Genomic DNA, 26,583 nt, shown 5'->3' on the forward strand with positions numbered 1-26,583 from the left:
ATGGACGACTTCCAGCCTCACATTTAACATTTCCCTGTGAGAAGAGAGAATAAGGGATGCCTGAAATTTGGGGACATCATTCAGCTCTTCTTCCCAGGGCGTATTCCTGTCAAGTGGGGTGCTATTAGCTGAGCCAGTGGTTTATTTATAGAAAAATTAAACTCCCTCCTGCTCCCCATGCAAATGGGAACTCCACCCCATCAGGTGTCCTTTCAATCTCTCAACTCCCCTCTTCCCCTCAGAGTTGGGGACAGGAGTTCCCAATATGCCCCTCCTCCCTGCAGTTGAGGACAGTTATGTAATCCGGACTGTGACACGGAGGACAGTCCTGGCTCTCCACACGCCCCTGGCTAACGGCTGCGATGGGGAGCCCGTGATGGGAGACCTCCCTGCTTCTCCATCCCCCAGTGCGCCCCTACCAACGCGCCAGGGCTCTGGGCATGAGATGGGGCTGCTATTCCCGTTGTCCTGACCCTTCCTGAGCCGTAGGGTCCTGGGGCGCCCGGGGGCGGGGCACGGGGAAGCCCGGCGGTCTCGCCAGTGAGTCGGGCGCCGGCGCTGCGGGCACCTGTTGCGGCGCGCAGGGCGCTGAATGAGGCTCACCTGCGCGAGGCCCGGCCCAGCGCTGGCGGCGGGCGCACAGCTGAGCCGAGGTTCAGACGCCCGGCCCGCGCCTCGGGCTTCCGCCGGGTCAGCTGACCACCCAGTGCGGAACTAATACCCGGCCCGAGCTGCCTGCCGCCGCCGCGCTTCTGCTCCGCGCTCCGCACTCGGTACAGCGCGTCCGCCCCGTCGCCATGGCTGGGCTTGTGGTCAGTGGAGCTCAAGTAAGTCTGCTGGGGCCACCCCGCCCCCGCCTCGGCACAGTCGGTCGGGTGAGGGAGCCCTGGGGTGAGCGGCGTCCCGAGGTTAGACGGGGCTCCCTGCCTCACTGCGGGGGGCTGCGTCGGCAGGTGGGGAGTGGCTCCATGCCCAGGCCTACCCGAGTTTGGTGAGCACAGGCTCGGTTTTGCGCCTGGCACACCTCCTGGATGGGAGGAGGGGGGAGGCCCCCAGGTCGCCAGGGTCCCCTCCAGCCCCAGCGCTCACTGACCAGGGGCCAGCCCGCGGAGCTCTCCATCAAGCCGAGTGGGTAGTACGCACAGCCCACGGTACTTTCCCGGGCCCACAAAAAAAGTTTTCTTTCATAACCAGAAGAAAAAAAAAGAACCTTGGTTAAAGAAACGTTTTAATATATTTGTCTGTACACCAATGCAGTTGTAGAATATAAATTGTAGCTATGGGTTTTTATTTTTCCCCCCCTACCCCACGGAGGAAGGAATCTATGAAAGACAGTGAAAATCATGATGCATCCCTGCAGGCGCTGGGTTGGGGGGTTCTGCTGCAGACTTGCTCCAGCTTCTGACCATAGGCCCTTAATCAGAGGTGGGTAGAAGGCTACAGTTCTCCAGTTTTATTTTGGTCCTGATTTCTTTAACAGGCGTCCATGGGAAATGGCAACACTCCAGTTTCAACCCGAGGTGATAGACATCCAGCTTTACTTGCTGTCAGCCCTGTACTGAAGCCTTAGGTGTTGTTAGTCATTGCTGGAGGGATGGACTCAGCCATTATGGGGACCAGGTGCCTTTTATTTGCTGGAGAAGCCAGGTGTCCCTTTTAAACTCTGATTAAGCCAGCCCTCCTCCTTCCCACCTTTCCCTGCACACCCTAGAGAAATGGTTCTGAGGTGTTGAGGCTCTCCCCTTGGATTGCCTAAGGCATGTAGTGTCAGGCAGAATTAGATTTTGAGGTTACTTTTTGGGCTAAGGGAATGTTTCCCCTTCTCAGAGTTCAGAAGGGAGCAGACCAGGGAGGTACCAGCCTGGGAAGGAGGTTAAAATGATGCATCTTATTTAGCAGGCAGGGAAAAGGGGCTTTCTGGGAGTTAACAAGGCTGCTGCGGGAAGGGCTGGAGGAGAGGGCCTCTGCCCAAGCAGGGTCCCTGACCCACCAGAATCTAGGTCTCTGCATTTCAGACCCAGGGTTCTCTGGGTGTATCTTTTTGCAGCTTCATGGAAGACTTGGCAGTGGGGCTGCGCCTTCCTGTGCCTCCCTTTCCCTTTCTCTTCCCCTGTTTCCCAAACTTGATTTTTTTTTTTTTGGCGCCCCTTGATTTTAGCACATCCCAAACTGCCCAAGGACATTCACTGACCTGTGGGTGAGGCATTTTGGGCCCTTGGGGACAGTTCTAAACAGATGGAGCTGCCAGGGAAGGAGCGGAGCAGGCAGGTTGGAGAAAATGCTGTTGGGTCATTAGTGCGCCGTATTCTAAACCTAGATCAGTGAATCTGAGTGGTGGCCTTGGGGTTAGGGTCTTTTTATCATTCTCCCTCTTGCAGCCATTATAAGATACAGCACCTTGGGCTTCCCTGGTGGTGCCAGTGGTTGAGAGTCCGCCTGCTGATGCAGGGGACACGGGTTCGTGCCCCGGTCCGGGAGGATCCCACAGGCCGCGGAGCAGCTGGGCCCGTGAGCCATGGCCACTGAGCCTGCGCGTCCAGAGCCTGTGCTCCGCAACGGGAGAGGCCACAACAGTGAGAGGCCCGCGTACCGCAAAAAAAAAAAAAAAAAAAAAGATATAGCACCTTGAATGTGTATTACATGGTACTTCTCAAACTTGGGATCCTTATAAAGGGGGGGAAAACCCCACTTGCCGTGAAGTCCACAGTATTACTGTTTTTATTACAATATTGCTTAAGTATACAAACATAAGACCAGATAGAACTTTTTCTAAGTTCATATTTAGAGACTTATAAGCCCCAAATAAAGGGATGGCTTAAGTGTAAAGATGAAAACCGTAACACCCGTAAAATTAAGATAAACAATTTAATGAGATGGATGACGTTCTGCTGAAACTCGGTCACTGCTTTCAGTGCTGCTGTAGGCTGACGGCCATCACCCTGGGTTTGAGGAGTTGCACAGACCTGTAACACCACACACTCAGGGATGAGGTGGTCCTCCCTACACGTTTCTCTGTAAAAATCTTTTAACATGGATCTGACTCCATTTGGTCTTCTTTTGGCTTGAATGCATCATTTATATTCAGTATGAAAGCCTCAATCTTCCTTTTCCACTAGCTTAGGATAATTAAAGTAGGGGCATTAATACAACTGCAGGTATAAATGCAAACTTGAAATTTGGGTACTGAAATCTCATACCCGAAAGACATTGGAATAAGAAACCCCTGCCACAGGGATATTGGTCTGATTCAATAACTGTTTACCCAGTGGCCACTAGGTGCCCAGGACAGGGCTGTGTACTTTAAATATGTTAACTTATCCTATTCCTCAATTTTAACTTACAGGGTAATATGTGACTCATGGGGCTGTTTAATCAGGGTTGACTAGTTAAGAGCTAGGTGGTAAGCTTTTAATAAATGTTAGTAGTTACATTATTCTTAACACCTTTGGAGGTGGTTCGTGTTTAACTAGTTTATAGAAGAGGAACAGACTCCATGAGATTGTGACCCATCCAAGATAATACCGCTAGTAAGTAGCAGCACAGGGACCCAAACTCATGCCCAGAGCTGTTTCTACTCTCACAGAGCTTCCAGTACTGTGAACTTAAAATTAAGAATCCCTCACCCCTGGGTGGGGGCAGGCATCCTAAAATAATCTCCTCTCAGTCTGACTACTACGGAAAAGTTCAGGAGCCAGACCATCCCAACTGCAAAGAGAAACCCTCAGTGTTCTGCAGTTTGGTAATTTTCTGCAGCTTCTGCTCAGAGGAGCTGGCTGTGTGTACATCTGCGTATCCCACCAAGACATTCTTATTTTTCCGTCTGGTGTTCCTCACTGTAAGGGTCTTGAACTTGATATGTTTTCATTTCCCTGATAATGGTGTCCTTTTCTGCTGTAATTCCACGCAGGGTAGAAGTCTTGGGGTGCATGTTACATAAGGTAGGCAAACTAAAAGTACGAAACTTTGTTCTTCAGTTCACTCAACATCAAGAGAATTGACTAAATGCAATGATTTCTCACTTTGGATGGGCTCTTCTGTGCCATTTAAGATCTCTTAAGCTCTGTATCCCTTCTCTTGTTTGCTGAAGATGCAAACTATTTTTGACCTGGCTCTTCTGGCTTCCTGTTTTATGTTAGGTGGTCCCATGCTCCAGAAAGTTTCCTGACATCCTGAGAGGTCATGTCTTCCACTCAGGAGCACTTCTTGAATAAGTTTCTCCTCTCATTATGAGTGTTGGTTGCAGTGCCTGGCAGTGACTGCTTGCTGCTTTGAAGCCTTTTCCGGCCAATTTGAACCCTTCAACATGGTTGACTTAACTCACATGTCAGAAAGCTTCCAGTTTACCGTGAGGGTGGTCTAAGCATGCAGATGGGTTATCAAGTTGGTTTTCTTACAAAATTTTGGAGACATGGTCTTCATCTCTGTGGAATAGGAGCAAGTTGTGCTTTGTTTAGTTCTCTGGGGATATTGCGCTGTTAAGACCATGGAATAAAACAAGCTGATGGAATCCTTGTTAGACATGTTGTGAATGATCCGAATGCTTCATGGTGATAGCTGTCCTTGGTGTTTGTTTGCTCTGAAGTGGAATCCTACAGGAGCAAAAGGGGAGCAAATGTCCCTCTTTCCCCAGGCTCTGACACTCTTCTGGGGCCTTCCACACGGTGTCATGAGGTAGCTCTAGACCTTTCAGCTAGGAAAACTCATTTTGAAGCCGAAACTTGATGATAGATGCACCACTGGATTTTGTTGATGAAGAAAATCCACATCCACGTGTGGATATTTAAGAATTCCGTGGCCTGCATGTTGGAAGTCCTTATTCCTGGTGCAAGATGTGGTGCAGGCTCTATCATTAAGAAAGATGTGTTATAGTGGGCAGGCCTCTGGAGTCTCAGTTTCCCTGTATAAAACATGAGGGGTTTTGATTGAGTCCCTACTAAACTTAGCCCTTGATGACCCTATGAGGAAAGAACTCAGTTCCTACATTGAAAGCTCAGCCTCTCTGCTTCATATATAGCGGAGGTCTTGAATGATTTTGATGTGTACAAGATGGTGGTGCATTTTGGGTGAAAGGGATGGGTCTTCAGGTGAGCGCCTTGGGCCTTGGGACCAATGTGAACATATAATAAAGAAAAAGCTGCCGATGGAGTAGACATTTGAGTGATGGAAATCCCTAGATTCTCCAGTCTCTCCTTAGTGTATAACTTCCATCTCTGCTTGGAAGCAGAACTTAATTTGTTACACAAGGAGCTCTGAAGAAAGGTGGGTCTCGTGTAGAAAGGGGAGAGGTTATCATATTGAACTTACAGCTCTTTAGTTTCTAGCCTGTATCTTCCTAAGTCAAAATAATTTTATTGGAGTCAGCTATTTTTCTGTCCCTTATCCCCACTTTGTCTCCTCCAGGAATGAAGTTACTGAAGGAGCGTGAATACACGATGTTGTATTGTCAACGATTGGCCCCCATTGGATAGGACAGGGTTGAGAGATGACCTGAAAAATTGAGGGTGCTAGGGTGCAGCGTGACTTGTATTAGATTGAGCCATATGAAAGTACTGTTGTGTAGTTCTACAATGATCGAAATATTAGTAATTCATACAGTTTAACCCAGTACCTGAGGATGCAAGAAGGCCACCATATTCTTGTTCTCAATTAGGAATCATAACTTCCCCACCCCCCTGGACACCTCTCTCTAATTCCAAGACATCCTTGTCTGTACGTGTAGAAAAATGAGGGTTTGCAGGGGGAAAGGATCAAGGCTACAGCCACGAATTTCTGCCGAGCAATTGAAGGTAGGGTCCTTTAGTGGGAAAGCGTCATGTACTGTGACCCACTGGCCAACTGGTCACTGGTTTGTCTTACTGGTTTTGGAATTAGTTGCCAGTCCTTCCTGCAGTGTGCTATCTGTAAAAGTGAGTTTCAGAAACTCAGTGCTTGGAGCAGTGAGAAAGCCCTCTGACCTTGTCACAGCCAGAAGTTTTGGGATCAAATTTCAGTTCAGCCTCTTAATGTTTGGGCACACTCTAGGTAAATAATAATAATAATAAAATAAGTAAAAGAATGCCTGAGGGAGCAGCTCTGCAAGCAGAGTGGGGTTGATTACCAAGGGATCCCTGGAGGACAGGGTCTTGGAAGCTCTGGCCACCCATCGTTGCCCCATCGCCTTTGAGTCAGCTTCGTTCAGAGTGTGGAGAACATTTTATACACGGTGGAAATAGGATGGGATTGGCGGTCTGGGGAGGTTTTCTTGTCCAACCCTATTTGTTCCAGCACGCTGCAGGTTGAATGCTGGTACGTGTATCTGCTCTGTCTTTTATGAGGTAATGTGCATCACAGGGTATTTGGGGGAGGGTGGGAGCAGAGGAGGGGAAGCAGGAGAGCCAGAGGGGCAGCTGTTGGGAAGGCCCCTGAGCAAGAGGCTGATTGCTGTGATTATACCAGCGTGCTCTGACGTTGGGTTTTTTTGGGGGACATCTGAATCAGGCCAATTTCAGTCCAGTTTCCATTGTGCTGGGATTAGTCTCCATCATGCTAAGTGTACCAGCAAAGGGGAGCTGTTGGCAGAGTCCCTGAAGCCCCCAAAGCTGATTTGATCAGGAAAACAGCCACACGTGGGGCTTCTCGTGTGTGAAGCGTGTGTTTCAAGTTGCGGAAGCAATCATCGGATCAGTGACGCAGGGTTGTGAGCAGCTGGGTGATTTCCGTTGGCCACAATTGTTTCTGTTCCATTTAATTTCCAGGTATCCTACATAGGCCAGGACTGCAGAGAGATTCCAGAGCACCTCGGCAGGGACTGTGGACATTTTGCAAAGAGGCTTGATCTGAGCTTTAACCTTCTGAGGTATGTAACCTTCACAAGACACAGACCAGGCCTGGGAGGCCCAGTCCCCCTGGTAACGGCCTGCAGATAAAAGTCAGACATCCCAGCTCTGCATAGGGTACAGGGCTGTGAGACCTGTGGAACCGCACCCCGAAGGTTTGACTCTGCTTCACATGGTTCTCTGCTCCCCTCTTTGCGCCGGTGAAAAAGCAGCAAGCTTAGCATCTCACATGTGTCACGAGAGGGCCGTCAGCGTCACTTTGTTCTTTTAATTTCTCACTGATGTCCGTGCAGACGAGTTAGACTACTCTTGGGGAGAAAGTGAGGTAGAACCAACAAGTGCTTTGGGGGTGTTGAGGAATGCTTTCCTGGATAACTCCATCGCCCAAAGATTTGCCAAATCCCAGGTAGAGTGTTTTTGTGTGATGGAGTCTTTGCCTTTTTATGAATTGGAACTTTAAATATTTGCAATGATGATTTCTCCCAGATGGTATTTCAAAGTAATTCCAACACTGTTGGCATGGGGTAGGTGGGAGGGAAACTTGAACAACTGTTCCAAACTTGGCAGAGAAGGTAAGTGTGATCGTCTGTATTATTCCAATGGAGAAAACAGACAGTTATTTCATTTCTTCCTAAAAGATTTTGAATTGCGACTGGCTTGGGGGCTTCGGGGAGGGAGCTAGGAGGTTCTTGGAAAGCAGGTATCAGTGGGACAAATGGGCAGGGATCTGGGTGGCGGCTTTTCCTAACGAGGTGGTTCCACACAGAGGTTTTTCCTAAGTGTCCCCTTTAGAGCCATGCTGTCCTGGGAAGGGAACAAACTGTCTCAAGGTGGAAGGAGAGGTGAAGAGCTGGAATCCCACCCCGGGGCTTCTGTACTTTCCTGCTTCCATGCTGCGGAGTGTCTTCTGAGTCGGGACCCTTGGGAATTACGGATTCCAGGGAAGATGGACAAAATTCAGGGCTTTAAGGCACCAGAGGGTAGAGGGGAGTTGAAGCTAAGCCAGCAGAGCTTCTTGGGCTGGTGCTCAGGAACTCACAGATGAGATGCATGGCCTCCAGGGAAGGGGCGTCCAGGGAGTTGTGTTGCAAGTGAGTGGGTGCTGTGTGCTTTCTCTCCCTGACTCCCAAGGGGTTTGTGTGCTTCTGGAGAGATGTGGAAACTGAAAAGTTGCAAAGTAATAGAGTGATGAGAGGATGCCAAACAAACAAACACTGACTGTAAAGAAACAAAGGATGGTTTTTCGTCTGTACCCAAATTGGGGACAGAATACACAACCTGGACTGGACAGTGCCTGAGACACGGGCGCCCCTTGAATAGCTCCCCAGGACAGACTCAGGCAAAACGTTCCTTGGGGCATCGGAAGGAGTTCTTCCCATGTGACTGGCCTCCAGGGGCTTGGGGGTCTGTGGCTCAGGGGGTGGCTGCTTTGCTACTGGGAGCCCAGACGTGGGTTTCAGGAGGCTGGGCCCTGTGAGGGAGCGCGTGTCAGCAATCACAGGTCATGGGACTGGGCTGCCAGCTCTGAGGATAACAGCCGTCTTTGTCATGCTCCGGGCCTTGCCTCCCTTTGGCAAAGAAGGGGCTGGAATCCTGGGAGGTGTTTGTGTGCCGAGCGAGCTTGGTGGCGAGAAGGGGCTCTTGGCTCTGAGGGGCTGGATCTAAAAGGATTTATCACAGGAAATGACGGGTCCTGGAGGCAGGAACATTTTGTGAGAAGGAGGTTGGTGGAATAAATTCAGAGGGAGAGGAGTTAAGATTCTTATTAATTTTTGTTGCTGTTGAGGAGATAGATTTCTGTAAGTGTTGAGTTTGAGGAGTGATCCCTCCTGGTTAGGAACCTGTTCTTACCCCTGTTGTGGTCAGTGTGTGGGTTATAGCTGCGTTGGGGCAGGGATGAAGTCTAATGGAAGGGTTTATATTAGGACTTATAAAGTCAGAAGGTGTTACAGATCACAGTGGAGAAAAGTAACCCTGGCTTGACATGGTTATGTTGGGATTGGCTCATCTTTGATGGTCTTATTAAGCTAACTCGGGGGCAAATGGAGGTGGCACTATTTATCTTGGGTGTCAGAGGAAGATGCAAGCTTACTCAGGCCCTGGTCTCTACCTCCAGCTGGATAGATATTCAAAGACGACTTAGATGCTTAACTAATTTCTCTTAAAAAAAAAAAAATGGGGGAGGGGAGAGAAGGAGGAGAAGGGAAGAGGAAGATAATAAACTTACCTTCCAAATAGATGGGAATGTGACAGATGTCACTAGCCCACCAGGCTGCAGGGATCATCATACACAAAGGAAATACTGTGAATCCCCATCCCACCGTCTGTAGAAGGTTTCTTCCCAGCCCTGCCTTACTATTTCCATGGAATTTGGGGGAGCATATCACCCTGTATTTGCTCTCCACCTGGATTCACCATAGCTCCCTGTTCTAACTCTCTCTGCTCTATCTGCTGTTCTCCCTGTTGGCAGCCTGTCTGGCCCCACTTGGGATACCCCCTTCATCTCTCTGAAGCCGAACACAATGTTACTGTGTATTATGCCAGTTCAAAGTGTGCTGGGGGCGATAGGGTGGTAATTGTTGGACGCAGCAGGAGACACATTGGGGTAGCATTGTTCCTAGAAATCTTCTGGGTACCCCCTTGCCCTAGAGACCTTCTTCCTGGCGATTCCTCTCATTAGGATCAGGTCTCCTGCATGTGACCAGGTGCCCCTCTTTCTCAGCCACTTTCTCGGCTTTCCTATGTCACTTATCTTCTTTCCAGAGCTGCCCTCAGAAACACAAAATTCTTATTACTCTGTTATATTCAGAAGAATCACCCCTCCCCTCCTTTTTATAGAGCATCTCTGCAGGCTTCCTTTTCTCATCCAAAGAGTCATATCCGGGTATTGCCTTAAATGGATGAGAGCCACTAATACAAATTTTGCTAATCTCATAAATCACAGAATCAGCTGCAGTCTGTTTGTGCTTTACAGTACAGCTTGGTTTTAGGCAAGGAGTTCTGTTTATTCGTTTCAAAATATTTAATACGTTCACATGGCACAGTCTTTAGGAGGAACAAACATGCAGCCAGTGAAAAGAAAGTGTCCTTTACACGTAGGTCCTTTTGCCTCCTGGTTCCCATCTGCACTGCTAACTACTGGTAGTTGATTTCTGTCATCCTCCAGAGATATTCCATGCTTATACTAACATGAGAATTTCTCATGTGGCCAGATTTATATTCTTGCCAAGATGTTAGTTAAAACGGAGGCACCAGGCTTCAGTTAACCACTTGTGATAGGGTCATCCTTCTCTGTTGTCTATTAATTCATAGCCCATCATCGTTGTTAATTTCATTCATGAAAGTGATGTTTCTGCTGATGGTCTCTATGGCCACCTGTTCATGCTGGAGGGGAGTGTGGTTATGGGTTTAAAAGCTCTGAACTTTTATTTTTTCTTTCTGTTACACCTTAGGGTCTTGTCTCCTGCGTTAACTATGGTGACTCCATCTCTACCTCAGTTGGGTTGTCCAGTAGTAAACTATGCAGAAAGTCGTGGAAATTGAGACTGTCTTGCTTCTATGACTCTGTCCTGGAGGGAATTAAAGTCCCTGGGCAGTATGTTCTCTGTCGGGTTGGAAAGGGAAGCAAGACAAAAGGTCCAAATAAAATTTCTGGCTCCCTTAAAAGACTCAAACATTCCTTACCTGCTCTCTCAGCCCAGACCTCATTCTTCCTGTTATGATGAAAACCAGGTGAACTGCAATGACTGAACTGGGACCAGCTCTCTGGACATGATTCTCAGGTGTAGGGTCCTGCCATCCCCCCTTTAATGGGCATATTAGGTAGGTAACAGCCAAGATGAGTGAAGTTTTGTCCCGTAAACTTAGATGCATTAATGATCATGAATCCAATGTTTACATCTGCATGACATTGTACTTTAGATTTTATTTTTTGAAGACAGTCTTGTAAATGATGAAACCAACAATGATCAATTTAGAAATCTTGAAAAACACAGAAAGGTATGACAGAAACCCTCTTTCTCTCAAATTTTCACTGATAATCTTACCACCCAGGAATCACCATTGTTAACATTTTATTGTCTTGGAGTCTTTCATAATGCCAAATATTTTTAAAATGATGCTGTTGCTTACATTGTGTTGGAAGCATATTCCCATCTCAATAAATACTGCATTACAGTTTTTAATGGTTTCTTATTTCTTAATGTTGGACATTTAGATTGTTTCCAGATTTTTACTGTTATAAATATCTCTATTATAAATGGCCTTGTAATACTCATTGATGAATGTCTCTGATTAGTTGTTTGGGGCAAATTCCTGGAAATGGAATTGTCAGAGGGCCTTGATACAGATGGCAGATTGCCTTAAAGAGAGGTTATACCGATTTCTGCTACCAGGAGTATTTGAATATCCATTGTCCCAAACTCTTACTTGAACTCGTTTTTGAGGTTTTCGTATTTTCCTTTACTTCTGTGATCAGTACAGAGAGTCCTCTGGTTCCTTGACTGAGCCAAAGAGATCTCGGTAATGAGTTGTTCCAGCTTTCATCTTCCTTCTCCCCTGACTGGGAAAGGGCAGTGTTCTCTCTGGTGGCCCGTTTCTCTCCCCCAAGGGCCTTGAGTGGGTTGGGTGGGTTGCCTGCTGAACCTGTGAACACAGCAGGCAGAGCAGAGCTCCCGTGGCACACGGTGGTAAGCACGTCTGTGTCAATCTTGCAATAAAATTGAGAGGGCTTAATTGATCTATGGCAACAGGAAGCTTACGTTTTAAAAATCATTGGCAGTTGTATCTTACTTAGCATCTCTCTGATAAATGTACTGGATGGAAGAATTGCTTAGGAGAAACTTTCTTAGGTGGGAGCTTGCTGCTTCTCTGGCTTTGTCCAGGATGACAGTGATGGGCTGGGGAGTTTGGGCAGCTCCAGCAGAGAAAGGGTGGCTCTGTCCTCCCTGCCAGGGAATGAGGTGGACAACTGGTACACTGTCAAATCTTCGAGGATGGACATACCACCATGTCTATGCCTGTTACTAATGCTGGACAAAACTGGGCCTGTTAGCTTGCTGCTCAGTTGGGAAGATGGGCAGTGTAATGAAAGGAGCCAAGGCTTTGGGGTTAGGCCACCCTGGCTTGAAATCTTAGGACTGTCACTCACCAGTTGTTTAACTGGCCTTGGGCTAATTACAAAAATGCTGAGTGTGTAACTGTGTGTAAAGTGCCTAACAAATTACCTGGCACGTAATAGGTCTTGAGTAAGCAGAGCTATGGTTAGTGCTTAAACATGGCGCTAGTGAGGCTAAAAGCCAACTCTTAGGGGCCCTCCATAGGGCCATTTCACTCTCTGGTCGTCATTGGGGTTCCTCACAAACATTCACATTTCCTCTTTAAGCATATGGTATGTTTGCACATCTTTGCACCCTTTGGTATAACCAGTGGCAGAAACTTTAAAAGCCAGTGCATGATTTGCCACTTTCTCTTCTGCTTGCTATGATCATCAGTCTTGGGTTCTGACCATAAATGACCGGAACCCCTTGCTGACGTATGTTGGATATAGATTGTAAACGAGAAATTTGTGTTACAAGACGTGAGGTTATTTAATGCAGTGTAACCTAGCCTATTCTAACTGGTACAAATACCTTGGTTTTCCAACTGTCTGACATTGCATAGGCTAAAGCCCACTCACCTTGCTCACATTTTTTCATCCTTCCCGACTGGGAGCGTTCCTTTGTTCATATCACGGTAGGAATGAGTAAGAGAGAGAACTCCCTGCCTAGACTCTTAGGAGAACAGCTCGAAGGGCATGTTCTGTTGGTGTTGGGTCTTCATCAAACCGTTTCTTTGCAGTCAGGGGCCTTGTTCATACTTGTTTTCAAAACCCAAATGTAGTGGTCTTACTTGGGGAGCTCACTGATGTTGGCTTTGGGTTGGCAACAGACCTCATCATGTTTGTGAGACTTGAGAGGAAGAGATGATGATGGGAAAGATAGGCTTTAGGAAGAGAAACTGTTAGTGAATTTTCACAGTAGTTCTAGGGCCTTGATAAGCCCTGAGTGATTCAAGGAGGTGAGGGTCTACGTACGTTGGAAGCAGTGTTCTCTCTGATCTGGGCAATGCTATGAAAAGCACCTTTTTTGTTCCAAGAGTATTATTGGCCATTCTAGTGTCTCCGGCTACCAGCAGAACATACAGTCAAAGGGTGAAGTGGACAATGACCTGGCAGGTAATATTTGATGTCTTGATAGCAAGACTTTGATTTCCTTGACTTATGACCCTTTCTAGAGTGACCTTTGTGACTGTAGAACCACCAAAAACAGTTTAAAGGAAAACAGGAAGGGAGGGAAGGAAGATGACCCAAGGGAGCAGGTAGGAAGCCACTGCGAGTGAGGTTTATGTGGTACTTTGCTGCCTCCCTCCCCCAAGAATGTCCTGACTTCATGGATTTCTACCCTTTGGCCAGAAAATAGGGTATTGAGCCACAGAGTATAAGACTGAGCTGGGGAAGAGGTGGGCCTTTGGAGCGAGTTGACTGAGAGACTCTGGGGCTTTCCTGAGGTTCAGCTTTCTCATAAATGGTGATGTTCCCTATGGCTCGCAGTGTGGTTTAGAAAGGGCTTTCATAAACCTTGTCTCCATATTTCCTACAGTGTTGCCTGCAGGATGAGAAATTCGTACACTTGTTCAGTAATGCCTTTTATTTCTCATCTCACCCATTTATGTCCTTCAGAGCCTTCGGTTTAATTTTCCTGTTTTTGTAACGTTTCTCTCTCTGAGCTGTTTGGAGCTTGGGCCCCCCGCTCTACCCTCTCCCCCTGCCCTGCTCTCCGCTCTGAGGTCATTGCACATGCGGTGGTGATGCTCTCTGTTGTCAGGGTGGCTGTTGGAAGCAGGGGTGATTTTCGGGAATCGGGGGAGAGACAGGCGAGTTTCACCCGTTCAGACTCTCTACTCACTGGCCTCCTGTCTTCTAAACCATGAAGTTCTATCACAGTGATGGCGGTGGGGACTCGACTAGCATTTAGTGGGTGAGGCCTGGGGTGCTAAATGTCTTGTAGGGCATGGGACAGCTTTAGACCAAAGAACCCTCCCTCCCCCACGCCAGCTGCACCCTGAGGAAGACCTCTGAGACCTGTAGGAGAGAGCTTGGGACTGGCTCTGTGATGAAGTAAAGCAGCCTTGCAGATAAGTACCCAGAGGTGACTTGCTCGGCCCTGCAAAGGAGCCCAGGGACAAGGGGTCAAACAAGTGACATTAGACACCATGTTTTTTTTCCTTATTAATGAGCAATATTATAGGGCACTTGCTACATGCCAAGGCTGGGCAGAACACCTACCAGGTGTTAGCTCATTCAGTTCTTCGAATAGTATTTTACAACGTAGCCACTGAGGCCCAGATGGGGTAGAAATCTCCCCCAGATCACAATGATGGTTAAATGCTGGGATTAAATGGCCCTGGTGGTTTGACTTCAGCTTTGCAGTTACTCTAGACTGCTTCTCATGGTATAAATCATTGCTTTCTTTGTGCAAGAAGATGGGCGGTCATTTCCAAGCCTATATTTCCTTGGGGGTAAGGGGAGTTTGTTATATAAAATCATGAGCAGCCTGTGGAATTCACGGAAGCTGGGTCAGAGTGGATCCTGCAGCTCCAAGTTGGAGGCCATAGAAGCCTCAGGGGTGTCCTCTCTCCAGTTTCTCCCACACCTTCCTGATTTGCAAAGTTTGGTGACCTTGTGAGGCCTGGGCCAGCTGGGAGTTGGGGGTTCCCAGAAACCACCTCCTCTGCTTTTATTGCCTCCTCTGGGTTATGAGGCATGGCTCAGATGGTTACTGTCAGGGCAAGAAATGGCTCAGCATTTGCCATGGCTCTACTGTCCCAGCCTCAGAATGGGGAACCTTGAGACGGATGACTGCATGCATGACTTTTGATTCTGGAGGGAAAAGAAGAGAGTGTGTGTGTGTGTGTGTGTGTGTGTGTGTGTGTGTGTGTGTGTGTGTCCATGTCTGTGTCTGTACTTGGACATGTACTCACTAGCGTGCACACACCCACCATGTGAAAAGCCTCTTTCCTCTTGTCTCCTTGGGGACTGCTGTGCTGGTGATTTCAGCTGTTCCCTGCCCCTTTATGATGAAAGGGGAGTGATTATGTATTTTGCTGGGTGTCTGTTTAATTGCAGGGATGTAGTAACTATGAATTCTCCCTGGCCGAGACTTTCGTAATAAAAGCTCTCTCCTGTCCCAGCTGCTTTCTCTTCCCCTTTGCACTCACACCCTCATCACTGCCACAGCACAAGGTCACTTAGGATTTTAAATGAGGAGGAGACATACACACACATGCTCAGGTTTCCTTTTAGAGTTTAAAGAAAAAAAGACACCCCCTCCTCCAGACCCATCATTATGGGGATCAGCTACGTGCCCCCCACCTTTGCACCACCTCCCCTAAGCTCCTCTCTGAGTTTATACAGGACCCAATTTTTCAGTCTCTTGGGTGTCTGCTTTTTCTCTGGTTCTGAAGAAATAAGAGACGGGTATAGCAGGGAAGACCGACAAAAGAGCTTTTTTCTTTTTAAAAAATTCCCAGAACCATTTTTGAGATAAAGCAAGACTTACTAAAAACAATAGGAGAGGAGGGTGGGAGAGGGGGTGTTAACCCCCATACCGCCTAGTTTCTGCAGCTGGAGAACTGTTTTTAAAAAATGCACCATTGTTAAAACTTTTTTTTCCCCTGATGGATTTATTTATAAGGTAGAGAAATATTTTCCCCATAATTGGGTAACTCTTAATAGTAGCAATTGCATATTTATCAGTGTGAGGGGCTATTATTAATGTAACTGTCAGACCCAAACACATTTCTGCATTAAATCCATTTAGTATGTGCATTATTCGGGCTCGAATGTCACCGGGACATCAAAGCCCCGTAGGCATGGAGAGCTCAGTGCCCTGCTGTGGCTGCGGAACAGGCCCTTGATCAATAAATGTAACATGTTAATGCAGAGCAAATAGAATAAAAGATTTCTTTGACAAGACATGAAAAATCACCTTGTGGCAGCTGGCATGTGATGCCGTTTCTGGGGAGACACTAGCAAAGTTGATCTGACAAGTAAAGAGGAGAGATGATGGTTGTAAGGTGCTTTTGTTTCAAACTTCTTTCTTGACCTGTCAGGTTTTGAAGGCGCCTCAATGGCTCTTTTTTGTCATGTGAAAATTGTAGTCTTAGGTAGTTATGAAGCAGTTATCTCTTCTCAAATTGTGAATGCTGCTGTTTAATTGATTCACTTAGCATTTGAAACTGTCACGCATTAATAATTGCGAAATCCTGTAGATACGGCACGAGTGTGTCACGCTTAAATGTGTAGTTATCAGAAAATTAATATCCTTAATGAACCGGTGCTTTCAAACTAACATTGCATGAAATCTCTTTTGCCCTTTCATTTGCCGAAGCCACATCCGCCAGTTTGCCGAGAATCACCTCTCGACAGTTTGCTTTCTTGATGCCCGACAAATGCCAGTTTTGCTGTGGGTACATCGCCTGCTCAATGACAATAAATATAGTAATTATACTGGAGTTAGTAATTAACATAATTGTAGTCAATTACGACAAATACAGTGCAGAGCTAAATAAATGAGATGGGAGAAATTAGCAAGCTAATTGATTTATCTTTACTTCGCTTTCTATTACAACTGGCAGGGCTGTTTTTCTTGGGGAGGGGGAGGGGAGGGGCGAAACATCCCCACAAGGATTGTTTACAAGTAACTGATTTTGTTTTGAAGTTGCTTTGTCTTTGACATATTATTACGCATCACCCCCCACTCTGCTTACAAGAAGGAAAAAAGGAAAGAAAAAGAGAATTTAAATGTCAAGGGGACATTTTGTTAATTGAACTACATCAAGCTGAATGCTGCAGCTGAAGGAAGGCAGGATTTAGCTTTTGCTAAGGCTTGAGGAGTTATGTTGTCTTCTCGGCTATTGTCCTGGTAAAAGAAAGTTAGAGAGAGAGAGAGAGATGGTCTCCATTAGCTAGGAGGTGCTTTCCTGGATGGTACATTTGGGGGTTATATGTGCCGCTGGCTTGGGGTGAGAAGTGGATGTATTTTACTTGGTTCTAGCCCCACTTGATCTTGTTACGCCTTCTTCCCTGGGTACTCTGGGAAGAGACAGAGGAAAGGAGCGGCCAGGGTTGCTGCAGAGGGCAGGGGAGGGGCTCCAGCGAGGACCCACCCTCTCTTTGCCACACTTCAAGGCTGCCCAGGCTCCTGGGCTGTCGCACTCCTGAGGCTGCCTGGAAAGTTGCTGTGGGGTCTCAGTGCCCATGTGTTTCGAGCTGGTTTATTCTGTGCTGCCTGGAGCCTTGGTTAGTGGTGTTGATCGTGCATCTCTGTTCTTTGTTCACCGCTTTTAACATGACTGCTGTTCATGCCACGCAGGGAAAACCTGTGCATGTTTTCAGGCTTGGGGTCGCATCTCAACCCTGTTTGTTCTTTTTCTTACAGCTTTTAGAAACAGGATTTTTTTTTCCCTCTGCCTATTGACACAGGATGAGGCTAGTGGCCAGAGCTTTTTAAAGGTTGGAGAGCTTAAAATCTTACCCTGGTCTCACCCAAGGTTAAAATTGAGTGCTTTCAGGACATGGCAGTTAAAGTATTCAGGATCAGTTCTAACCTTATCAAAGCCCCAGTTAATCCCCTGAAAATGAAGCAGTTTAACAAATTAGAAATTTGTTTCAAAGCCTTTTCCTTCGCTTTTCTTGAAGATTCCACTGGATAAGTTCCTAGTCTGATAGGAGCGGGAGTCAGAGGCTGCAGTTTTATTTGTATGTAGGTGGTACATATAACCGTGCATAACCTTGTGTGGAATTCAGTCTTTCTGTTGCAGTAAGATACTGCCTGTATTTTGGAACACCAGGATGTACTCAGCCACTGCTTAGCGTGGTCATTCTTCATGTGTGCTGCATTTGGAAATCAAGTTCTGATATGAAATATTTATATACAAGGAATCATTTAAATTATTTAGAGTTTGCAGGCATAATGGCCTTTCTGATGAAGTCTCAAATTATTTTAGTAAATGCATGGACCTTCTGAGCGGAAAAGACTTTCATAGTTGGAGGGGGGGTGGGGAATGATGCTTGGAACTCAAGCCTGATTTAGTTTGTTACGGGTCAAAGAGGAGTCCATGATTTCTATGTGTAGCTTTGTTTTCCAAAAATAGATAAATTCCAGGTATCATATACCTCCAGAGAGAGCTGTGAGCACTTGTGAGAGGCAGTGAGGGGCGTGGGCCAAGAGAAAACGTGTGAAGAAAAACCTTTTTGCTGTTGACCACTGTCAAAATGTGGCGTTTGTAGTATTGCTGCTGTCTGTAGTCTCTGCTCACCTGCTGGTTTTTAGACCCTGTCTTTTCTCCTGAATGGCGCTCAGATGTAGAGCAGATGTCAGTCGGTGAGAACATAGGATGATGGCAAAGGAAGCCTCTTTTCATTTTTATTATTTTACAATTAAAGTCACCCTAATTGGAGCTAGCTTTATTTTGCCCTTGTACTACTAAAGAAATAACAGCACGGGGCATAATTTAGATGAATTCTTTTCAAACAGAAAACAGAATGCTGTTTGCAAAGTCTCCATTTTTCCCAAGACTCTCTTCTGTTTCACTGAGACAGACACCCATATAGCTGTTTAAATATGTGAGTTTTGAGGTGCTTTGTTCCTCAAATTCGAATTACTTTTTATATTTGTTCAGCAGCAGCTCTGATGATTGCATCTACTAAAATGCATTTTTGTGGAGTTGGTGGAGCAGGAAGCGAGAGGGTGTGGAGTTCGTTAAGAGCCTTTGTCCGTCCACCTTCTGAAAAGCTGGATGACGGGCACTCGCCCACTTGCCCATCAGTCTTGGGGGGTGCATTGGAATTGCCTGGTGGAGTGTGCATTTTATTTCAGGGACTTATTTTTTCAGAATGAATTCCCTGTCCTTTCTAAGTGCATCACTGTGGTAGCTCACCTCCTCAGGATTCAAAACCCCCCAAGAGCAGTGGGTGATCAGGACCCTGAGGGTGAGCCTGAGAGGGCAGGCTGTCTTCATCTGTGCTGACAGTTGAATCATGGGTCTGTCCTGGTTGGCTCTTGTGAATTCTTCCTCAGATGCCTGAGCTGGACTAAGATCTCAGAAGGATAACCATCCTTCCAGTTGTATAACTGGTTGTAGCAAACCAGTACCCTGAATTCTGTTCTTGGAGGCTGGGCTCTGGTGGGCAAAATCAGCCTGACCTGGGGTATAGAACGGAGGCTGCCAGTAACTCCCGGAGGTCAATTCTGTCCAGTGTCCTGCCTCTGAGGAGCACTGCATTTGTTGCAGCCTGTGATGTGAAACCCCGGAAGAATGACTGTAGGGGTAAATTTAACCGTAGAGTTGAAGGTTTTTCTTATCTTCTTCCTCTTCAGCTGGTGGGTGGAAGTCAGGCCTGGGATGACATGTTTTGGAGAATGCCTGTAGGGTTGCAGTTGGGCTTTCTAGCTGCCGTGTACAACCATGTGCACCCTCCATGGATGCACTTTAGGGCCAGGTGGTTTCCAAGGTCTTTGAGAAACCACCTCATATGGCCATGACCTAGATTATCGTGCAACTGAGTGGAGGTGGGGACTGCTTAGGATAGCAGGGTTCCCCAGAGCTGTCTGGAGATGTCTGCAAGGGCTGAGGACTTGTATCATTGTTCTTGGGAAGTCCCTTCTTGTTCATTATAGATACATAAATATTCAGTGCATACTAGGTTCCCCAGTACCTGGAACTTAGAGATGTGATATATACCCCTTTGCAAAAGCTTGTATGCTTAATGTGGAGATAAGGCTAATTCAGGTGAAATTATTAGAATAATACAGGGCCGCAGCCAAATCTACCAGCAACTTTGAGAATTTTGTGGTTCTTGCCTTTTTTTAAAAAATATCTTTATTGGAGTATAATTGCTTTACAATGGTGTGTTAGTTTCTGCTCCATAACAAAGTGAATCAGCCGTACATATACACATGTTCCCATATCTCTTCCCTCTTGCGTCTCCCTCCCTCCCACCCTCCCCATCCCACCCCTCTAGGTGGTCACAAACCACCTAGGTGATCTCCCTGTGCTGTGCGGCTGCTTCCCACTAGCTATCTATTTTACGTTTGGTAGTGTATATATGTCCATTCCACTGTCTCTCTTTGTCACAGCTTCCCCTTCCCCCTCCCCACATCCTCAAGTCCATTCTCTAGTAGGTCTGTGTCTTTATTCCCGTCTTACCCCTAGGTTCTTCATGACATTTTTTTTCTTAGATTCCATATATATGTGTTAGCATGCGGTATTTGTTTTTCTCTTTCTGACTTACTTCACTCTGTATGACAGACTCTAGGTCCATCCACCTCACGACAAATAACTCAATCTTGTTTCTTTTTATGGCTGAGTATTGGGAAGCATAGTTATTCCATCCACTGTCTGGAAGCTTGATTTGAGTTAGAGAGCAGCTTTGGGGAGCCACATGTGGAGAGGAAGGGTCCCAGCCAGCCAGGCTGAGCAGTTAACTTGACCCAGGTGAGCCCTGGGGTTGGTCCCAGACAGGTCTCCCAGGATATCCACAGGACAGCACAGTTCAGTTAAGTGCCAGGGTCATGCTCTCAGTTCTTATGCCCCCGAAGGTCTCAGGAACGGGGACTTCTTCAGAGGAAACGTCATGAAAAAGACGGGCTTGGGCCACTCTGAAAAGAGAGCAGAGTTTGCCACACTGGTTCAAGATTTCTGGGCTGGGTAGATAGCTTGCACAATGTTGGGGCTTTGGGGCCAGGCTTGTCCTGAGTGGAGATGGGGAGACCCTGATCTGTGTGCCCTCAGGAGTTTGTGGGAGTCCAGGAGGAGAGGAATGGGAGAGTAGGGTAAGTTCCTTCTCTCACACACAGACACAGATGCCTGTGCTGTGCAGCGTGGAGGTGGCCCTGGGATGGAGAAGCTGGGTAGGGAGGGAGGCTGCTCAGGCCAGAGTCTTGGGGGAGGCCATTCAAGTCAGGACTCCGGGGAGGTTTGGCTTCTCCCCGTCAAACCTTCACCCTGCAGTGAAAGGCACGTGGCGGGGACACGCCACCTCCAGCTGGTGGAGGGCAGCCCATTCCCTGGCTGAGCAGGGCCCGAGTGTCGGCCCTGACATGCATACGTGGCAATTACCCTGTTAGAAGGGTCATGGTTAATGGAGTTCTTCTAGACTGCTGCTACGAGTGCGGGGCTGCTTAGCACCGGGCACGGCCCTGCAGCTCATTCAGAAGGGGAGGAACCGAAGCTTGAAATTTCATCTTTCAGAAATTATATTTATTATTGCTTTTCCACATCTCAGTGTTTGTGCAGCGCTGGCATTTGGGGTGCATTCTCCCCTGGGAGAACTTGCACGCTACTGGTTCTGTGAATGCCCTGGGGTCCTTGCTGTAACTTTGCCTCTCCATGGAATGTAAGCTTTTCCAGGATGAGTCAACATCTTCTCATTCAGGGTTGCCCAGAGCAGGGTTGTGCACATGGTAGGTCCCCCGCTATTGGAAGACGCTATCTAATCTTGGAATTCCTCACTTGCTACAGTGGATGTTTAAAAGCATGATACTAGTCTTAAAAGGAAGCAGTAACTACCATTCATCCATCAGCTTCTTCTGATTACCTTCTTAAGGCCTTATGGCAAGCTAGGTGTTCTTCACAGTTTAAAGCTGGGAAATGAAAGTGTGCCGAGTTTAAGGGACTTCTCCCAGGGTACACAGCTGGTTGTGGGGGAGCCAAGGTCTAAGTGCAGTTTTGCGCAACCACGAAGCCTACCTCCTCGGCCCTCCCCTCGGATTCCGTTGTGTTTCCCACAATTCCAACTGATTGTTGTCCTTGAGATCTTGCTGAACTAGTGTAGGTTGGTAACTAAGTGTCAGGGAAGAGCAAAATTGTCTTCCAGGCCCATGAACGGCGGACAACTCTCCCCCCGCCCCCCGTCAAGGTTGTTGCTGGTTTTTCTTCCCAAACTTATATTTGACCTTATCATATTTCAGGGGAGATAGGAACTGCAGGCAGTGAATCTTTACATCAAACACTAGTAGTTTAGAAGTCTGTAGAAAATTAGGTTGGGTTAACTTGTCCTGTTCCTTTAGGAAGATAAACAAGAACAAAAATAGAACAAACTCCCTCTGCTGTTAATAAGGGGCCCCTGGGGGCTGGGCCTCCACTACTGCTTTTGGATCCATCTCAGGTGTGAGTCCTATTGCTGCTGCTGTTAATCTGGACACAGCCCTTCAGGAGGCGTGAGTCTGTTTTCTTATCAGTTACAGGCAAAGCATATTGTCCCCTTTTCTCCTCAGCTGTGTCTCTGGGTTGCACAGGAGATAGGTTATTTGGATGCAGATGCTCTGTAAATCGCTAAACACTACATAACTGATGCATTTTTCCCGGTTTTATTGACATGTGATTGATACATAACATTGCGTTAGGCCACGATGTACAACATAATGACCTGATAAATGCGCATATTGCAAAATGGTTACAACAATAAGTTAATATCATATAATGCATCGTATGATGCATTATTGTCATTATAATTTTTTGTTTTGAATGAGAAACTGAAGTTTTGCTAGTTTGACGCTCAGTCATTGTTGGAGACCACGAAGCCAGAGGACTTCTGTCTGGAGCTGATCTGGTAGAAAAACAGTGAGATCATGAGACAGGATACCTGACTATTTGTCTTTACTCCATCACAATTATCTGTGAGCTACTGAGCAAGTCATTTAATCTGTGTTGTGATTTTTCCAGACAGGGGATAATACTCACCTATCAGGGTTGTGAAGATCAAATGAAGTACTAAATGTAAGAGTTTTGTTCCTGTAGGTGATGTACCGAAAAAAACGGCTATCCCCCAAATCGTTAATTTCATTTTTTGACTCTTCTGTTTTTTTGAGCAGACTTATCTTTGAGATTATTGTGCTTGGGCTCATGTTGCATTTGTTGTTTGTGACTGGTGTACAAATCAAAAGGGAAATCATAGTCCTCCAGTGTATTTCCTTGCAAGGAGCATGTGACTATGTTCTATATATCCATAAGTTTCTTCCATCTGATTCTCTTGCCTTTACTAAAAGTTTGCCTTTTCTGTAATTTCTGATCTGCGTTGAATTGATGGGTTCTATCGTAACTAACAGGATCTGTGTTAGCTTTTTCACAAAAAGGGCTTCTTAGAGCCTCTTCCCAGAATTGTAAAAAATCACGTTTAGCTAGTGCATAGAGAGATAGAAAGTGGAGTTCTGAGATTGGAAGTACAGTCTTCTTTTAATAGTAATTCAAAGTATAAACTAGTCAGATGATAGAGAAGGTGAGGAAATAGATGAGGAAAGGAAAGTGGACCAGCCAATCTAGAGAGAGAGAGACGGCTCTGGATTTTATTAGTCAGTGTAGCAAAGAAATTTCTGTTGGCTGTACGAAAGCATTTTTGTCTGCATCTGCGAACTGTTTGTGCCATGTTGAGCTGTCCGCTATTTAACCGTTCATTTCTCCCACATACACAAGTACTAATAATGACGTAACATCAATTAACTAGTGCTTAGCATTCTCTCTCATTGAACCCTCCCAACTTGGTGATTAAAAAAAAAAAACTGTTTACAGATAAACCAAGGCTTAAATTGATCAAGTACCTCACCCAACGTCCCATGGTAAGAGTGGAAGCCGCGACTCACCTGCCCCCCCCCCGCCTTTATCACAGTCCTCCACTCCTCCCGTGATGCTCTATGCTGTGCTTCATAGACCCACACGCTGTGAGAGGGGTAGAGGTAAGTTGGTTTAATCCAGTAGTTTTCAAAATTATTTTTCTAGTGGCAGGATCCTTGTCAAACAAAATTTTACATAGAAAGAACATTATGAAATAAAAAGGCTTTGGTATTTTGGAAAGTGAGTCAGCAAAAGCAGTGAAGCTGTTCAGATGAGCACTGGGCTTGATATTGAGGTGAGAGACAAAACGCAGTTGGATACTTGCCCCAGTGTTCAGATGATTCCCGCATTTGGCTTTGAGTGTGCAATAGGTAAATACTAGTTCACTCAATAAATAGTTGCAAATGGTAACAGTTTTTTTCCCCCTTAAATTTCACCTTGCAAATACCAGGAAATGTTTAAACTAGACAGCTGTAGGAAGAGACTCAAAGATCTGCCCAAAACGAGTTAATTTGACGGCACAAGATAATACGCTGTTCTACAGTGTGTTGAAATTTGGTATCAAAGTACTTGAGACAACATACTGCTCTTAAATTAGTTGTTAAAAATCGTTAAAGTAATTTAAAAGTTAAATTCGAATTAGTCATTGGGAGAAACTGAGAAGCCCCTTGTGGAACCTTAGGGTTCTGTGGAACACAGTTTGAAAACCACTGGTCTGATACTTTATTTTAACATAGAAAATTGAGGCCCAGAAAGTATAAATGGCGGGTTGGTGCTGGGAAACAGCAAAATTGTGCCAAAGAAATGTTTACTTTCTAAAATTAGTTTTTCAAGCTTTTTCTCTGGTTATAAAGTAATCATTTTATAAAAATACAGGGAAAATATACAGAAGGAAATTGCGAACTATGAGCTTACTGCTGAAAAAGAAACCAGTATTCCACACTTGACATTTGAGCACGTATAAGTTTTTACAAAATTGGGTTCGGGCTGTATATACAATTGGCGTTTGAACAACGTCGGGGTTAATCCGTGTATAACTTGTACTTGACCCTCCATATCCAGGATTCCTCTGCATCCAGGGATTCAACCAACCGCAGATTGTGTAGTACTGTAGTTCTTGCTATTGAAAAATATCCAAGTATAAGTGGACCCGTGCCGCTCAAACCTGCATTGTTCAAGGGTCAGCTGTAGAGACTTGTATCCTATTTTTTTCTCTTAATGTTATATCATGTGATTCAGTTTTCTTGGATAATGTGGTTTTTCAGTGATTACGTAATATTTTTTCACAGATGCACCATAACTGAGCCATTTTCTTATTGGTTAACATATACGTATGTATTGTTTCCCACTGTTACGTGTTAATAAGAAATGCTGTGATGAACGCCTTTGCCTATAAATCTTCTGTTTCACTCTTTTCACTGTTTCCTTAAGATAATTTCCCAAAGAGTGAAATTACTGAACTAAAGGTCATTAAAACAGAAGTCTTCCCCAGAAGCTTCTATCTGACCCTTCATCCATCTCCCACAGGAGAGTCTCAGGTGTGGTGTTTTCTCCCTGTAGGAGGTATCAGATTCGGGGGGTGGGGGCGGTCTCAGTGGGAGTGATCATCTCAAGCATCTTGACCTAAGTCTCTCCATGCTTCCTCTCCAGAGGCCAAATGCTTTGTGTGTGCTTAGGCTGGTTCAAATGTGGGTAAATCTGAGATCTGCCTAGCGTCTGGGAGGTCCAGCTCACCTCTGAGTCCCTGTGTTGTCCCTGCCCACTGCGGGGACCTTGGAGCTCCGGAGGCCCTTTCGGGGCAGGTCTTTGGCCAGTGGGGTGTCAGGCCCCCAGAGGTGGCCAGGCTTGTGAGGAGGTAGAGAGAGGAACCCAAACCATTTTCAGCCTTTCCTTTTCAGATCCTACCTTTTAAGCATACCTACATTTACCTGCAAGGGCAATCGTTTTGCATTTTAATGACAAATCAAGTACGCTAACTTGCATTTGAAACGAAAGTGCCTTAAATGTCTCTGGCTGTCAGAATGAGATGTTAGGAGCCTGATGAAAAGCGAACAAAGAAGACAAAGTATGAAGCCTGGATACAGTGCAAAATGAAATAAAACCTTGTATGGCCTGTCAGGGGTGTCAGTTGATATTCATATCTAAAGCACATTATAGCATTACTTTGCAGCTCATAGCTTACTCATCTGTCTTTTTTAATTCATCACATTCGAGCCCACATCTTTTAAGTCTCGTGTGTCAACAATGGGAGAAATCTGTTAATTGACAAATGAGTGTCACAGACGTGTATTGGTGCCTTTACATCAGCGGCAGGTGTAGTCTCTTTTGTTTTTTGTTGGATCTGTTATTGGCATAAGCCAGTGTAAGACATCTGTCTTTGTCGGAATGAGAAATGACAGGCCTTCTTGGCTGTCATTGTCTTAGTGCGTGCTCATTCTGTGAGATACTGTATAAAGATAAAATGTCAGTTAAAAGAATATGAAAAACTATCTGGAGGAAGTCCTTAAATTACTCAGAGAGGGGATCCGGGAATTGGGACTGGAATTGAAATCCGAGTGTTTCAGTTTGTATCTATCACACCTATTTAAAAATAATATTTCCTGAGTAACAGGATGAGGTTATCGGGCATTTAGGACGATGTTATATTGTCCTGGTATAATTAGCTTTATAAGGTGGGGAGAAAATCTACCTTTGGAAGATATGAATTTATTTATTATCAGGTCATCTCCCAGACAAGCACAGAATTGTCTCAATAAAAACACTCCAGGTAGGATTCTGGGTGTTGATTTGCATGTGTTTTGCAATATTGAAATTGTTTCCCTCCAATTTCTTTTTCAGTTATACTCCTATCTGAGCCTGATAAGCATAATGAAATAAAAAGCAGCAGGTGTGGAGTGATGAGACAGTTAGTGGGGAGAAAACTGTTAGTTTCACTGAGCTCCTGGTGGGTTTAGAGGTGCAGGTGAGTCTGGACTCCTAAGGCTGTGTTGTTAACTTGTTGCTGGTGAGAGAGGAGACAAGGTCTGACGGTGGAGGAATGGTCCTGCGCCCCGTTGTATCCGCAGGATCTGGGGAGCCCCTAGAGGTGTGGGGCTGGTAAGGACACCTGGTTATAGGA

At 46.0% G+C, this 26,583-nt stretch overlaps 1 protein-coding gene across 5 annotated transcripts in view; it reads left to right on the top strand.

The window, feature by feature from the left end:
- Nucleotides 1–381: 381 nt before the first annotated feature.
- LRMDA (leucine rich melanocyte differentiation associated) overlaps nucleotides 382–26,583 on the top strand; it is a 1,113,439-nt gene continuing 1,087,237 nt past the window's right edge. Inside the window, exons 1-2 of one of the 5 annotated variants that reach the window (XM_089897238.1) lie at nucleotides 382–827; nucleotides 6,735–6,835. In XM_089897238.1, coding sequence (XP_089753364.1) covers nucleotides 798–827; nucleotides 6,735–6,835 — 131 coding nt within the window. In that variant the 5' untranslated portion in view covers nucleotides 382–797. The remainder of the gene's footprint in view (nucleotides 828–6,734; nucleotides 6,836–26,583) is intronic. The other 4 variants (XM_089897240.1, XM_089897239.1, XM_089897241.1 and 1 more) reach the window with 4 other exon arrangements.

Source organism: Delphinapterus leucas, chromosome 16, assembly GCF_059928025.1.
Source record: "Delphinapterus leucas isolate spDelLeu-1000000601 "Yukka" chromosome 16, BTC_Dleu_Yukka2, whole genome shotgun sequence".
NCBI classification, from domain to species: domain Eukaryota; kingdom Metazoa; phylum Chordata; class Mammalia; order Artiodactyla; family Monodontidae; genus Delphinapterus; species Delphinapterus leucas.